General features: G+C 45.2%; 1 protein-coding gene across 1 annotated transcript in view; it reads left to right on the top strand.

Annotated features, from left to right (window-relative positions):
• The window catches only part of DESI1 (desumoylating isopeptidase 1), a 418,723-nt gene that overhangs the window by 238,518 nt on the left and 164,299 nt on the right, over positions 1 to 15,906 (top strand). The window contains exon 3 of the mRNA XM_044075602.1: positions 3,378 to 3,447. Coding sequence (XP_043931537.1) covers positions 3,378 to 3,447 — 70 coding nt within the window. The remainder of the gene's footprint in view (positions 1 to 3,377; positions 3,448 to 15,906) is intronic.

Raw genomic sequence — 15,906 nt, forward strand, 5'->3', positions numbered from 1 at the left:
TCATTTGTTTTATATCCTTGAAAATGTTTCAAATTGTCCCACAACAGTGAAATATCATTTTCTGGATTTATCGTGTACACACTATTTTCATCTGCAAATAAAAAAATACCCTTAAATTTGTGTGTCCCTTATTTTATTTGCCAATGGCTTTTTGTATAAAGCAATAAAACGGAGAGAGAGTACAACCCTACCTTGTTCCTCTGTTCAAACACAGTTGTCAGAGAGGAACCCTAACTTCAACAGTTTTATAATTAGCCTGATATCTACATATTCCTTTTATCAAATTACATTTCATTCAGATTTGTGTTTAGCAGAATGGAATGAAGATCACACTAATTTGTACTTGCTTTATCCACCTTTTTGAAATGGTGGATGTCTAGTTGCAGGCACTGTTAACACAGTCTGAAACAAAGTACATAAATCTGTATATATTAAATGGTATGTATGAGTAGGGGAACAACTGGTGGGCAGCAGAAACTTGACAAGTTTTACCATCAGAAATGACCTAATTGCTCATAGTTTTGGATACTTGCAAGCCTGCCTTTAAGGGATGGCAATATGCAGACTTCCCTAAACACAAGGCTTTAAGCTCACTGTTCCTACCCTATCTTCCTGTAATTAAAAATATTTTTTAGAATAACCATTTTTCTTTAATTGGATTTCTTCTCTGCATAACGTTTCTTCTTTCCCTTTCTTTATTATGGCTGATCAGAAGGAGAAACCTTTAGGTTTCAAGAAATGCACTTCCTTTGGGCACAAGATCCCACTGTCTGATGCTTACAGGGAGTGCATTTACTGCCTGGGGCCTGCTCATTTGGACAGTGACTGCAGTATTTGCAAAAGTTTTCTACCCAGGGTCCTGGCAGATAGGAGGAGCAAGCGCATTTTGAAAGGTTTGCTCCTGCCTTCCTCTTCCTCTGTTGTCCCTTCAGTGTCACTGGCTCAACCCCCCTCCAAATCATCTAAAGAGGCCCAGAAGAGCAGGAAAAGCTTCCCCGCGAGGTCCTCCTCTGAGCCGCCAAAAAAGGCTCCAAGGTCCTCTGAGCCGACCACTTCGGCACCGGCTTCTTTAGCTCCATCATCCGCTCCTCCACTATGTGCCTTGACTGCTTCCTCAGGGCCAAGAAAATCGGATCAGAGGTCCCGTCATCTTGCCTTGACTTCTGGCTCGGGGTCGACCACTCTCTTCTGAAACCTCCTTCCAGGCCGTCCTCTTCCACATCCTCTAGATATTTTCAAAGCCCCTCTGAGAAAGATGTGGGTGGCTTAATGAGGCAAATTCTTAAGGCTGAGATCCAGAATGGGGGTTTTGCCTGCTCCATCCCCTTCTGGATCCATTTCCACCCTGTGGCTCCTTCTCCAATCCCGGCCTGTGTTTCAGAGTCTTCGGTGGTGTTAATCCCAGGCGCTGAGATGTCTGGGCCGAAAGTGATCTCATCTTCACTCATGACCATTTCCCCGACATGCTCAGCTCTGACTGTTTCGGGACAGGCTTCTCAGAGCTGTAACCTCGACATCGGTTCCAGGAGTTTGAGTACCACTCTGAAGTTTTCAGAGCAGTCGCTTCCTCTCAGAGCTTCAGCATTTGATAGCTTGGCTCCGACTCCCCCTTTGGATTGGGGAGCTCTGAGACTTTGAGAGGTGTTTGCTTCAGTAGTTTCGACTCCGGAGAGGATTCTTCCAGGAGCTCTGCGCCTTTAGCTTTCAAAGTGGTGGAGAGGGCCCTCTTGAGTTCTAGGAGACTCTTGACTCTCATTTTCCTCTGAACCTATCACTACCCCTTCTGGGTTGGTGCCTGAGGCCTTTAGTCTACCACGTGGACAGCCAGCTCCAGAAAGTCTCCATACACTTCCATATGTGGAACCCCAAGGCTCTTCCAGCACAGTCTGATCAGTTGTTCTTATCCTTTTCAGATGCTAAAAAAGGTAAACAAATTACTAAGACTACCTTGGCTAGATGGTTGAAAGACTGTGTTTCCTTTGTTTATTCCTCCAAGAACATTCCAGTGCCTGGTCAAATTAAGGCTCATTCCACAAGTTCTATGGCAAATTCTCAAGCCTTTTGGTCGAGGGTATCTATTGAAGACATTTGTGCAGCAGCTACTTGGTCAAACCCTCCTACTTTTATTGTGCATTACAAGTTGGACATCCTCTACAGGAGCAGAAGTGCCTTTGACACTGCTGTACTCCAGAATGTCCTTCCATGAGGGCGACTCTAGGTTATTGTAGCTGAGGACTGTGTCCCACAGGTTAATGAATGAATGAAGATGACAGCATCAGATAAGGAGGTTATGTTCTTACCATAATGTTCCATCTGTGTTGTCTATCTTCATTCTTCATTAACCCCCTCCCCCACTCCAAGACTTTGAGAGATCTGATGGATGGATATGTTCATAGGAACCACAGTTCATTACTGAGCTTCTGACGGTCTAATCCTTATACTGTGCTGGCTATGTTGGCCTATTTATTAACCACTGATGGCTGTGATTGCAAATTTGATCTGAGGTAATCTGGAGGAGTGGGGAATTATGGGTAGCAGGAAGGAACTCAAGCTTGGAATCTTTAGCTGGTGAAGTGGCTGGTCAGTTCTGAGGTTTGGAACAGAGATCCACAAGTTAATGAAGAATGAAGATTGACAACACAGAAGAATGTTATGGTAAGAACATAACTTCTTTTTTGGTGTACCCTAGTTTAATGAAGACTAGGTTAAATTCAGACTAGAAGTTGAGTTTATTACAAGTGTCATTGTTAGATGAGGGAATAACACATCAGTTATATAGTTGCTGATAAACAGCAGGTGAGAGTAGTCTGAATGATCCATAGTGCACACTTGTTTAGGAAAGATTCAGTCTCATTTTTGTCCTAATTCCTGGGATGAGGAGGAAACAATGGGTTCATTTTATGTAGGCTTTTTGTGTACTTTAAATGGATTAGCAGAGTGGAAGGATGGTCTGTGGAGAAATTGGTATATGTGTCACCAGATACAGCTACTTTATTCTAATATAAAGGAATTCATAGGGTACAAAAATAAATATTTATGTGCAGAAAGGACGTTTTCAGTTGGAATGCACTGCATTTGGATCTGGTGCTCATTAAAACTGTGGAACAGTAGGTGATAACTGTGACAAGGGGAGGGGCAGTATTTTTCTCTTTCTTTTTTTGGGACTTGTATAATGTTAAAAAAAAGCCAAACTCTTAATGCAAGATGCAGTGTCTGCCTTGGGTATCTTGTACTAGCTGTTTTTGTATAACCACATATGGGAGCATCTTCCTGAAATGTAATTTCACCACTGTGTGTGTGCGGCACTGCATTATATAATTTTAATCACATTAAGAAGTAGAATTGGCAGCTACTTATGTATTTATTTTCTTTTGTAGGCACACTTCAGTTGTACTTTATGAAGAGGAGTTTTACTTTGGAGGTGCTGGAATATCTAGCTGTCCCCCTGTAAGTATTTTCAATTTTGCATATATTCTTAATGTTGAACCATAATATACAAGTAGAGAAGGAAGTGGACACTTGCCTCAAGGATGGCTGGATCTGGCAAGAGATGGTTCACTGTCTGTTACAGCACAGATATGGCTAGCAGGCATTAGGACGTTATGGCAGATAAAACTCTCCCTGGTTGGCAAGCTGTCTCCCCCATCCCATAATGCACATTGGGGCCAAGTCATTCCCCGTCTTTGTTGCCTTTGGAGCTCAGACAAGGAAAATGGCGGCTGGCTACCTTTCATGCTTTTTTGGTGAACTTATTGTTCATCAGTGAATAAACACATTCTAGATTATTTTACAGAGCTTCCTTCTGACTTTTTTTTTATGCTACCTCTTTTTTCATCCATTTCCTTTCCTTATATCAGTGTAAGCCTGTATTGTTGTAGTTTTCTCTGCTGTCTTTCTCTCTGAAACAAACAAAAAAAGAAAAGAAAAAGGGAAAAACGAAGACTATTCTGCCTTTCCTTGCTATCCTCCTCTAATCTCTGGACTTTTTTTCTGGATTTCCTTCTGAATTTTTCCTATATTTGGGGTTTAGCCCTCTTTTCTTTTATAGCAATGCACCATTTTTTTCTAAAAATATGCCTGTGGGAGGAAAGTTTCTCCAAAGACAAGCACTGTGTTTATATTGTTTGGGTGAGCAAATTAGCATGCCCAAATTCCCTGTTTGAAGATAGTTACTGAAGATTATATTAAGAACTGAGAAGGAGTAAGATTTCTCTGTAGTTTAGAATGATAAAACCTTGAGTATGATGCAAGTGACCTAATTTCAGCTATGTGCACTGTGTGCCTGTAGGAGCTGGCAGGGGAAGATGGGAGTGAGGGGCCACAGCGTGCTTGTCCAGGTGGCTGTGGCTTGCCATTTGGGTGACATATTTGCAGGATCACTAGGTATTGCACCTGTGTAGCATGAGCTTGCGAGTATCTGCTGCCTTTATGTGTGCACATAATTTAAGAGAGCATGAGGCAGCATACTCATGTAGCAGAGATATGGAAACCAAGCTCAGTGAGCTATTGCAAAAGAAGGGATGCTCCTTTGAGGAGGGTAGTCTGCCCAACTTCGTTGGAAAGCTGGCTTGCTCTCTACTATAGGTTGCAGGACTCTGTCTTGGGTGTGGATGCCTGGCTTTCATATTCCACTCCAACAGAATGAATTGGTCAGTTGGGTAAAAGTAAAGGAATCACTGGAGAGGCCCATTTTCCTTATCTTTTGAAAATCAAGTCCCCAGAGTTATCACATCTCCTGCTCCACCTGACATGAATTATAACATGTTAGTAAGGGCCCCTTGAGAGCTTATGTGAGGTGGTGCAGTGCCCAGTTGTTGATATCTTTCCATTTCACTGTTGCAGTATTCATAACATTAGGGATCCTTTACCTAGGGCAGCCCAACGTCTGGACAGTATAACAAAGCCTTTGGTTGCTTTAAGGTAGGCCGTACATCACACATATGCTCCTTGCATAGCATAGGGCAGAAAGGTGCCATCCAGACGTACCATCCTTAGAACTTCTGTGCTGCCAGTCCAAATGCCATCTTTTGATAGTCTGTCTGAACGCCTACATTCAGTTGCTGGTTTCACTGAGCCATTGCAGATAAGTGCCCCGTTGAGGTTCCTTTTACTTGTCTTTTTGTTTTTGTTGCTTGTGGGCTTTTCATGTCATCCAAGAAGGGTAGATGCCAGTGTGGGAGACAGATTCCCCATAAAGACCACCACGACCAGTGTTTGTTTTGGCGCCTTGCACAACCACATGTCCTGTTCAATCTGTCAGGCTTTTGTTCCTAAAACCTTTTGTAGTAGACTTTCTTCTTTAGCACTGTATCTTAAGAATCAGTGTCTTAACTTCTCCTGAAAGATATGATGGAGGAGTTTCCCGCCCCAAGGGACAGCCAACAGGGAAGAAGAAAGCCAAAATGCCTAGGCCAGAATCTTCCACTGTTCAGCCTCCGCTGGACGTCTCTCTCGAGGTGAGTTTATGCCCGGAGGTTCACACACCTTTGTTGGATTCCTCTCCCATACCACGGTTGGAGGCTGGCGGGGATCTGAGTATGTACATCTGAGGAGGCTTTGCAGATGCCCATTTCACACATTCGGGGGGACCACGGTTGATCATTTTCGAGAGGCCAAGTTGTGTTCCTTAGATTTTAGTCAGAGAAGAAGTCCCTACTACCATTATTAAATGCCATCCTGATTCTGAACCTTCCAAGTAAAATAAATATATTTCTCCTATGGATCCACAAAGTGAGTGGCAGGCCTTCACTCAGGGTTTGTTTAGTGCTTTGATGGCATTGAAACAGCCTCAGCGAGTTTTCTCTTCCAGTTCCCCTTTCCTCTACTCCCCTTAAAAGACCCAGGGAACAGGATTCCTCTGAGGAGGAATTGGATTCATTTGAGGAATCCCTTGCGTACTATTTTCAGATTCCTTCTCCTTGAGACTATAAGAGGAATCTACCAGTTGTGATACTCTCTTTGAAGAGATTTCTTTTGTGGACATGATCTCCAGGATGATGGAGTTCTTTAAAAGTGATTTTGCTCAGGTTTCTGGGATTCATGAGGTACTATGCGTTGCTGCAGATGTAGGAATCTCCTAAACCTTCTGCTGTCCTGTTTTGGCTGCTTTATTGAATGTATTTTTTCAGTGGCTCTAAAGCTCTAGATTTTCAGCCCCCTGCTCCCAAGAAATCTGATAGGTTCTATAGGATGCCTGAGGACTATACATTTTTGTACAAGTGTCCTGCTGCTGGCCTCTCAGTGGTGTCTGTAGCCTCTGACAAGCCCTCTCAATTGCTTCCTTCTCTCAAATTACTGCCCTCTGATAAATATAACACTACCTTGGAAAGGCTAGGTAAGAAGGTTTACACCTCGGCTACCTTGGCTTTTATTGCTTTTAATTATCAGACCCATACTTCCATTTGTTTGTTGGCTCTCTTATCCCAGGTTTGTCAGGTTATAGCTGATCTTCCAGACTATTGATTGTAAAACTTCTGCTTTTTCCCTGTTAAGGATTTCTTCCCAGGTGGCTCGTCATTCCATCAAGTGTAGTTATGATGCCGCCGATGCTTCTTATAGGGCTGCTGCTTTTGGGTCAGTGATGAAGCGGTATTCTTGGCTTTGGCTTCAACCTTTGCTTGAAGGCCAAGTTTATAGATGCCCCCTCTTGATAATAAACACTTGTTTGGAAAAGCTGCTGCTGATATCTTTAAGTCCCTTCAGGTTAAGGGAAAGTCTTTACAGGAACTTAAACATGTTTGTTTCTCCAGTTCCTAAATTTCAGAGACGCTACCCCAATAAGCCAGCCTTTGTTCGCAGGCAGTCTCACCCTCCTCCTAAGGGCAAAAAGGGTGGCAAGTGGGCTCCTTCTGCTAAGGCTACTCATACTTCAGTGTCTCAGAAGCCTTCCTTTCCAGGTAAAGCAGATGCTGCCTGACTATCCTATTCTTCCCAGCCACTTTCCTCTCTCTCTCTCTCTCTCTCTCTCTCCGTTTGGCTACAGATTACTCAGGATTGCTGGGTTCTGTCCATTATTTGCCAGAGGTATTTCATGGTGTGGAAATCCCTCCCACCTTATATGGGTATTCCTCAGCCCAATTGGGAGCAACTCTCCTTTTTTCCAGAGGTGCTTCAGGACCTTTTGATCGTGGTACTATTCAAGACGTGCCTGTATCCCAAAGGTGGAGGGGGTTTATGCCAGGATGTTTCTAGTACCTAGAAAAGAGGGGTACATGGAGACCAATTCTACACCTCTCTCATCTAAACACTTTTCTGAAGGTGCCCTCCTTTCAAATGTTGTCTCTTCAAACTTTGTTCCCTCTTTTGCTTCCTCAGGCTTATATGGTGTCTCTGGATCTCAAGGATGCTTATCTCCATATTCCAATCGATCCTCTTTTCAGGAAGTTTTTACGTTTCTGTGTTGCTTCCTGGCATTTTCATTAGTCTGCTTTGCCCTTTGGTCTTTCTACTGCCCCAAGGGTTTTCACCAAATGCCTCACTCCTGTGATTGCTTTTTACAGGATTCAGGGGGATTCAAGTATTTCCTTACTTGGACAACCTTCTGTTTCAGGCATCCTCTGCAGAGATCCTGTTGCAAAATCTCAACTTTTCCATTTCTCTTCTTCAGAGCCTGGGATTTATAAGAAATTTCAAAAAGTCTTTTCTGGCCCCTTCTCTGGACCATGTATTTCTGTGTTGCAGGATTCAGATGGTACCTTTGTTGGCATCCCTGCCTCCTCGCAAGGCCTTAAACCTCTTCTCCTGTTTTCAGGCTGTTCTTCCTCTGGCCTCCAATATAGCCAGGGAGTTTCTGAGAGCTCTGGGTTTCATAGCATCCACCATCACTATTCTTCCTCTGGCCAAACTTCACATGAGAAAGTTTCATTGGTTCCTGAAGTCAGTTTGGCTTCAACATGCTCATCCTCTAGAATTTGTAGTTTCTGTTCTGCCTTGTCTTAAGAAGGAAGTAGTCTGGTGGATCCAGCAGTTGTCCCTAAATCCAGGACTCCTTTTTCATCCTGTTCACTGTCAGGAGTTGTTCACTGATGCTTCAGAAGTGGGATGGCAGCAGCTTTTGGCTCCCTAAAAGTGCAGTGGGTGTGGTCTCCTCTTCAAGAGAAAGAGCACATCATTGTCAAAGAGATGAGAGCTCTTCTGCTGGCTCTACAGGTTTTTTATTCTCTTCTCCCCAGGACCTCTCAAGGTGTTTACAGACAACACCACAGTGATGTGATATGTAAACAAACAGGGGGAACCCAATCTTATCTTCTTTGCCGGTTGGCACTCCTGATATAGGGTCTTGTTGTCCAGTATCAAGTGACTCTTCAGGCAGTTTACATTTCCTCAGGTTAAAACATTGTGTCAGACACTCTGAGTGGGTTCTTAACTCAGTCCCATGAATGGATGCTTCAGAGGGATGTGTTTCTGGACATTGTCCACCAGTCTGGTACCCCTCAAATAGAACTATTTGCCTCCCCTCTGAAAAGACAACTTCCTCTTTTTTTGTGCCAGAGTCCCAGGTCCTCAAGTGTGGAAGGTGGATACCCTTTCTTTTTTTTTTTTTTTTTGGAAGGGGATATTTCTTTATGCTTTCCCTCCCCTTCCCCTCATTCCAAAAGTCTTTTTCAGAATTCAACAGGATGCCTCCATAATTTTGTTGGTGACTCCCTTTTGGCCATGATAGCATTGGTTCCCTCCTCTACATTTAACCAAGGGCAGTCATCACAAGTTACCTCACGGTGGACCTACTCACACAAGACAAGGGATCTCTCATCCATCCTCACCTGTCCACTCAACTGACTCTCTGGGTGATAGGATTTTGATTCCATATAGATGTCTTTTTTCTGAAGATGTGCTTAGGGTCTTGCAGGAGGCCAGGAAACCCAGTACTACAAAATCCTACTTATCCAAATGGAAGAGGTCGTCCATTTGGTGTCTTTCTCGTATTCTGGACCTGTTTTCAATATATGATCCTTTGGTTCTCTCTTATCTGTGTGAATTGCTCATTGTTGGATTGACTTATTCTTCTGTTAAGGCCCACCTGTTAACTGTCTCTGCATGTCTGCCTGTATCTCCTCCTTTAGCTTTTAGATTTGAAGCTAAACAATTCTTAAATGCTTCCTTCATATTAGGCCTTACAGGAAGCCTGTTCCTCCTCCTCCTTGGGGTCTTAATTTTGTTTTGGAGAAATTGACTCTGGCTCCTTTTGAGCTTGCAGCATCATCTTCCTTGCAGCATTGCTCTTGAAGACTGATCTTTTGTTAGCCCTTACCTCTGCCAGATGGGTATCTGAGCTTCAAGCCCTTATGGCTTGCCCTCATTTTATGGTGTTTCATAAGGACAGGGTGTCCTTGCGTACTAATCCTTCTTTTATACCCAAGGTGGTGAATGAGTTGTCCCTTAATCAGTCTGTTCATTTGCCCACTTTTTTCCCTTTTAAACACTCTGCCAGTGAGAAGGTGCTGCACACATTGGATGTGCATATACAACTCAGATTTTATGTGGATAAGACTATTAGGAAATCTGATCAACTCTTTCTTTTCATCCCAGGTCCTTTGGATTAACTGTTTCCAAGCAGACTATTTCTTCTTGGATTTCAAAGCTGTTTCTTTGTGTTATTCTTTTCATGTTAAGAGCTTTCCTTATTCTGTTAAGGCTCACTCTACTAGGGCTGTAGCTTCTTCTGGTGCTTTTTTCAAGGGTTTGCATACTAATTCTATTCTTAAAGCAGCGACCTGGACTTCTGTACATACATTTACCAAGCACTACAAGTGGGATGGAATCTCCAGAGCTAGAGCTGGTTTTGTTAGGTCTGTTCTTCATGGCTTCCTAGAAGGCTCTGCTGGTCCTCCCTTTTCCCAACTTTCTTCCTGAACTTTGGCAGTCTCCCTAATGTTATGAATACTGCAACAGTGAAATGGAAAGTCGTATTACAGTCGTGCAAAATCCTACCATAAAGGTAGATGTCCTTCTCTTTGCTGTTGCAGTATTCACTCCCTCTCTCCTCCCCCCCTGGCCCATTTGTCTTCTGGAAGTACTGGTCACCTCTTGTTTTTCTTTGGATTGACATTTCTACGGGGGCTTTTAGTTCTGAGAATAGTATGTCCATACGTCACCTCTATGCCCTACGCTATGTGAAGAGCATACGGTGTACCGTAAAGCAACCTATGGCTTTGATATACTGGACGGACTTCAGGCTGCCCTAGGCAGGGGATCCTTAATGTTATGAATACTGCAGCAGTGAAGAGGACATCTACCATTATGATAAGATTTTACACAACTGTACTTTAAAGTTTTCAGCAACAAGGTCTTTTGGTGTTGTGGTGTTTTTTTTTATTCACCAATATCTTGGACCCCTTGAATTTTGCTACCTGCATCACTACTTCTTGTGCAGATCCCAAAGATCCTGGCCTTGACCATTTTAGGTTCTTTTCTTGATGTTTCGGCCAATGTCAAGCCAGCCTGTTTATCAGTGCTGGCACCCTATGTGTCAAAGGCCATTCTTCCAATACTGATATTGCCACAGTATCTGTGTTATCTAATCCATTGCTACAGTCACTAATGATCTCTGTGCTGATGTCAGGAGCTGGGATCTTGATACTGATGCTGACTCCTGGCAACTCCAGCCTATCCAGTGTTACTGTGGAACCTGACTCTAGGGCTTTTGGTGCAGAGTCTCTCTGGGTGTTATGTCACCTCTTGACCTTGACATCAGTGCCAGCTCAACAAGCTTTCTTGCAGTGGCTGCCATCTTTGCTGTACCAGCCCTTCATGCTGCATCATTTTGAGGCTGGAGCAATCTGTGCCTAATCTCTTGGCCCTGCAGCCTATTGCACAGCAGATTAGGGAGAACTCTGTCCTTCTGCAGCCTCCTGGCATGAAATCTACTCTCCATCCCCCATCCTTCTTATGCAGGTCTTCTTGGTCTGTCTTTATCTCAAGGATGCCTACCTTCATACTCCGATTCACCCTCTGTTCAGGAAATTTTAACATTTCTCTGTTTCATCTTATTTTCATTTCTCTGCTTTGCCCTTTGGCCTTTCTACTGCCCCAAGGGTATTCACCAAATGCCTCACTCCTGTCATTTCTTTTTGCAGGCTTCAAGGGGTACAGATATTTCCTCTGTCTAGGTGACTTACTTGTTCAGACTGTTTCTCCCAGCAGTCTTCTGCTAAATCTTTACTTTGCCACTCTTCTTTTACACAGTTTGGGGTTCACCTTCAATCTCAAAAAGTTGGTTCTTATGCCCTCCCAGGATCATAGTTTTCTCATTTGCAGGGTTCAGACTATTCCCATGTTGGCTTCTTTTCCTGCTCCAAAGGTTTTGTCTCTGACACCTTCTTCCAGTCTCTTCTTCCTCTGTTGTAACCAGGGAAATTCTCAAGGCTCTGGAATTTATGGCCTCCACCACCCCCATGCTCCCTCTTGCCAGGCTGTGTATGAGGAAGTTTCAGTGGTACCTCATATCAGTGTGGCTTCAACATTGTCACCATCTGGAGTTCCCCGTTCCTTTGTCTCAAACTCGAGCTGCTGTGGTGGATTTTGCAAATTTCTCTCAATCCAAGACTGCCCCTTCAGGCTCTCTGGCCTCCTCATCAGAGGTCAGATCATATCAACATAAAAGAGACGAGGACTCTGCTTCTGACTTTACAGGCCTTTCATTCCCTTTTTATCCCCGTGCCCCTGAAAATCTTCATGGACAATACCACTGTGATGCGTCAACAAGTAGGGGGGTGCAAGGTATTTATCTCCTTTGCAGACTAGCTCTTCTGGCCTGGGATCTGACTTTCAGTTATCAGGTGACTCTTCAGGCAATTTACATTCTTTCAGAGCACAATCTAGTAGCAGACTCTCTGAGCAGGTTCAGAACACAGGCTCATGAATGTATGCTTCACAGAGATGCATTTCTGGGCATAGTCCATTGGTGGGGTATTCCTCTGAACAAACAACTTCCTCTAATCTGTTCAAGAATATCGAGTCCTCTGATTTGAAAAGTGGATGCCCTGTCTTTTCCTTGGAAGGGAATGTTTCTCTGTGCCTTTCCTCCCCGTCCACTGCTGCCAAGAGTTTTGCACAAGATCAAGCAGAACTCTCCCATAATCTTGTTGGTGACTCCATTTTGGCCCAGACAGCACTGGTTCCTGTCCTCCTCCTTTTAGATCTGACCAGGGGCGTTCACCACAAATTACCTCACTGGGTGGATCTTCTCACAGAAGACAAGGAATCTGTTATACCATCTTCGCCTGTCCACTTTTCAAATGACACAGTAGGTGATAGAGTTTTGATCCCCTGTAAGCACCTGTTTTCTGAGCATGTGCTTCAGGTTCTGCATGAGCAGAAAATCATATATGGCTATGTGGAAAAGATTTTCTGTGTGGTGTTTCTTGCCATCAGGATCCCTTTTCTGTGGGGGTTCCCTCTGTTCTCTCTTATTTGTGTGATCTGCTCCATGCTGGCTTGGCATATTCTTCAGATAAAGCTCACCTGTCAGCAATCTGTGTTTTGTCTGACTTTGAACCTTTGATCTCTCTGTTAGAAGTCAAGCAATTTCTTAAAGACATCCTTCATATTAGGCCCCAGGGAAAGCCTATTCTGCCTTCTTGGGACATGATTTTGTACTTGAAAAATAGATTCTGGCTCCTTTTCAGCTTGTTAGTTCAACTTCCTTGCAACTTTGTTCTTGGCAGACTGTTCCGCTGTTGGCTGTTACTTCTGCCAGGAGAATGTTTGAACTTCAGGCTGTTATGGCCATTCCTCCTTTTTTAATATTTCACAGAGATAGGGTATGTCTTCATACTTAACCTTTTTTTATGCCCAAGGTGATTAATGAGTTGTCCCTTAATTAGTCTATTCAGCTTCATTCCTTTTTCCTTCTTTGCAGTCTGCCAGTGAGAGGGTTCTCCACACTTTGGACCTGCATAGACAGCTCAGATATTGTTTGACTAAAACAAAGGATGTTAAGTTGTCTATCTCGCCTTCATTCTTGCTGGATGGGTTCGGAGCCGACCTCGGCTCCGACTCGGCCACTCTAAAAGCTCGAGAGTTGGTTCCACCGGCTCGAGGCTCCCCTTATATCCCACAATGCTAGGCGTGAGTTACCTCAGATCTCGTTTGCCGCTACAGCGATCGAGGTGTTGGTTTTCTACCGGCTTCTTGGTGAGTAAACTTTCAGTAAAGTTAGTATACTTAAACCCCTTTATTTTTAAATTTAACTCTTGTTTCCCTTAGTTTAGTGGAATTCTCTCCCTTTTTTCTCTAAAATCCCGTTTCTTCCCAACAAGAACTTATAAGTTCTTCCCTCGGGCCTTCAGGCCTTCTTCTTCCATTCCCTAGTGGTGTGTGTGTTGTTTCTCTTAAATTAAAACTTTTGATAGTTGTTTTATTTTTTGAGTTTTAAAATAAGATAGGGTGTAATCAGTGTGTTTGACTGGGTGTGTGTGATTACACTTTTTTTTCTAAGATGTCTAAAGACACAAAGGTCTCAGGCTTCAAGAAGTGTGATGCGTGCTGTCAGAAAATGTCTCTGACAGACGGTCACACTTCTTGTGTCTACTGCCTGGGGCCTTTGCACCTGCAGGACTCCTGTGCTGTATGCCACGGCTTCAGTCCCAGGGTCCTGCAGGAAAGAAAGAACAAATTGATCCTAAGAGGTTTACTCAAGCCTGAGGATTCCCTCTCTGTCTCTGGGAAGCCCTCCAAGGCTTCTAGGTCCTCGGCTCCAGCTACTGAGCCGAGACCTAAGGCTACTAAACCTCCGTCTACATCGGCTCCGGCTGGAGCCGATGAGTCTTAGTCTGCAGTTTCTGTGGTTCCCTCGGCTCCGGCTGGAGCCGAGGTATTAGAAATTCCCTTGTCGGCTCCGACCAGACCTTCGGAGCCGACATCTAGGAAGAGATCTAGGTCACCATCCCTTGGCTCCGTTCATTCGGCTCCAGCATCTCCTCTGCTGTCTGAACGGAGCCATAAATCTCACTCCTCTAGGTCATCGAGGCTGTCGGATCATGACCTTCAGAGGGTAGTGAGTCGACTTCTTAAGTCCGAGGCACTGGCCCAAATGCTTCAGAGCCCGACTCATCAGTCGATGCCTGCCCCTGTCCATCAATATGTTCCTCCTCCGACTCCGTTGAGTTCGGAGCCGGGTCGCGTCGGAACCGAGACTGTGGTAGCGTCGGAGCCGACACAAATGTCTTCGGCTCCATCGTCGGCTCCGGTTTCTTCCTTGGAAGAATCTCGGCGCCGGACTTCCATCGTCGGCTCCGAGGGGGTGAGTGGCATCGGACCCTTGTCCGACCCCGCTCTCCCTCTCGGGGCTTCGGCGCTGGTAAGTTCGGCTCCGACATCGGCCTCGGAGCCATCACTGTCGGTGCCGAGGGAGGTTTTTGGCTTTTCGGAGCGGGGACCTCTGGCTCTGCCTGACAGGGGTGCGTTCGAGGTCATGCGGAGTGTGTTAGAACCTGGTTCTACCCCACAGTCGGTTCCGTCCGCCCCCCCCTCTTCGGTGCCTCAGGTCAAGTTGACTCACTCCCTCATCCCGGACCGCAGAGAGCCAGCTCCTCAGGAATCCCCGTGGGATCTCATCCTCTTCCGAGGCCTCTCCTGTTTTGGCAGAAGAGCCCCTCGAAGAGAAAGTGTAAGAGGAAACACATAGACTCACCTGAGTCCGTCACCTCTGACACAGATTTAGAGGATTCGAGGGTTCCCCGTTCCCCTTCTGAAGATGTCTCCTTTGCAGACATTCTGGAAATCCTTAAGCAGAGGGAAATTGGCCAGCCCTCAACCCTTCGGAGGATGAATCTGTGTACCTTGAGGCGTTTGGCTCGCCCTTCCACCTCCTGGGTGTCTCCCCTTGACCCCCTCATGCAGGTGGTAGCAAAAGGCATGGACGGCTCCTGATTCACTGAACCCCTCTCCCACGACACCCTCAAAATTCATAACGGCACCAGCAGACAAACAGTTTTGACAAAAGGAGTTTCTGTGGATGCTATGGTGGTTGCTGCTGCCACTAAGAAGGAACTAGCTGATCCTTCAGTACCTGTCCATCCACCTAACAAGGAATCTAGGTCCATGGACAGGTACGGGAAGCGGATGTTCTCGTCAGCGACATTTGCAATGCGTTCGCTGAACTACCTATGCCATTTTACTCGTCTTCAAAGGGACTTGATCAAAGAAGCGAGTGACATGTTGAAGGATCCTACAGCTGCGGGTTTTCAAGATAAGATGAACACTCAGCTGGCTACCCTGAACTCCATAGCCAACTCCTCCATGCGCCTCCTTTCTTATGCGGCTGATGGAGCGAGCAGAGCCGCAGGGACAGGTGTGGCCTTATGTAGGCATGCCTGGATGCGGCTATGCAATTTTTCGGACCCCTTTAAAACGTCTTTCACTAATTCCCCATTCGATGGATCATCTCTCTTTGGTCCTCAAATGAAAGAAACCTTGACTAGGTGCGAGACTGATGGCAAGACTCTTTCTGCCGTCGGAGTCCGTTTTTCTACTCCTTCTAGGCCTTACCCCAAAGGCCAGAAAAGTGGGAAAATGTGGTTCCGTAAACAATCTCAAGGGACTTCGCCTGACGACAGAGTCGGTTCCCGCCAGAGGCAGAGGGGGAACAACAATGGTAGACGTCGCCCTAGAGGCAGGGGGGGTCCGCAGAACCAGGGCAATCGAGAAACTTTCTCCGATAAGCCCTTTCAGCATCCCTGAGGTGTTGCCCGACTGTCCACCTTCGGAGGCAGTCGGGGGAAGATTGTCACTGTACCCAGAAGCCTGGCTATCCCTAACTCGAGACAAGTGGGTACAGTCCATCATTTCCGAAGGCTATTCCATTCCCTTTGTTTGCATTCCAAACCGATCAAAAAAATCCCTTCCAGATGTTCCACCCGCTCAAAGGGATATTACAGCTTTGGAAATTTCAAAGCTGCTTGCAAA

The sequence above is a fragment of the Protopterus annectens genome, chromosome 1.part1 (assembly GCF_019279795.1).
Source record: "Protopterus annectens isolate FY-2018-M chromosome 1.part1, PAN1.0, whole genome shotgun sequence".
NCBI classification, from domain to species: Eukaryota; Metazoa; Chordata; order Ceratodontiformes; family Protopteridae; genus Protopterus; species Protopterus annectens.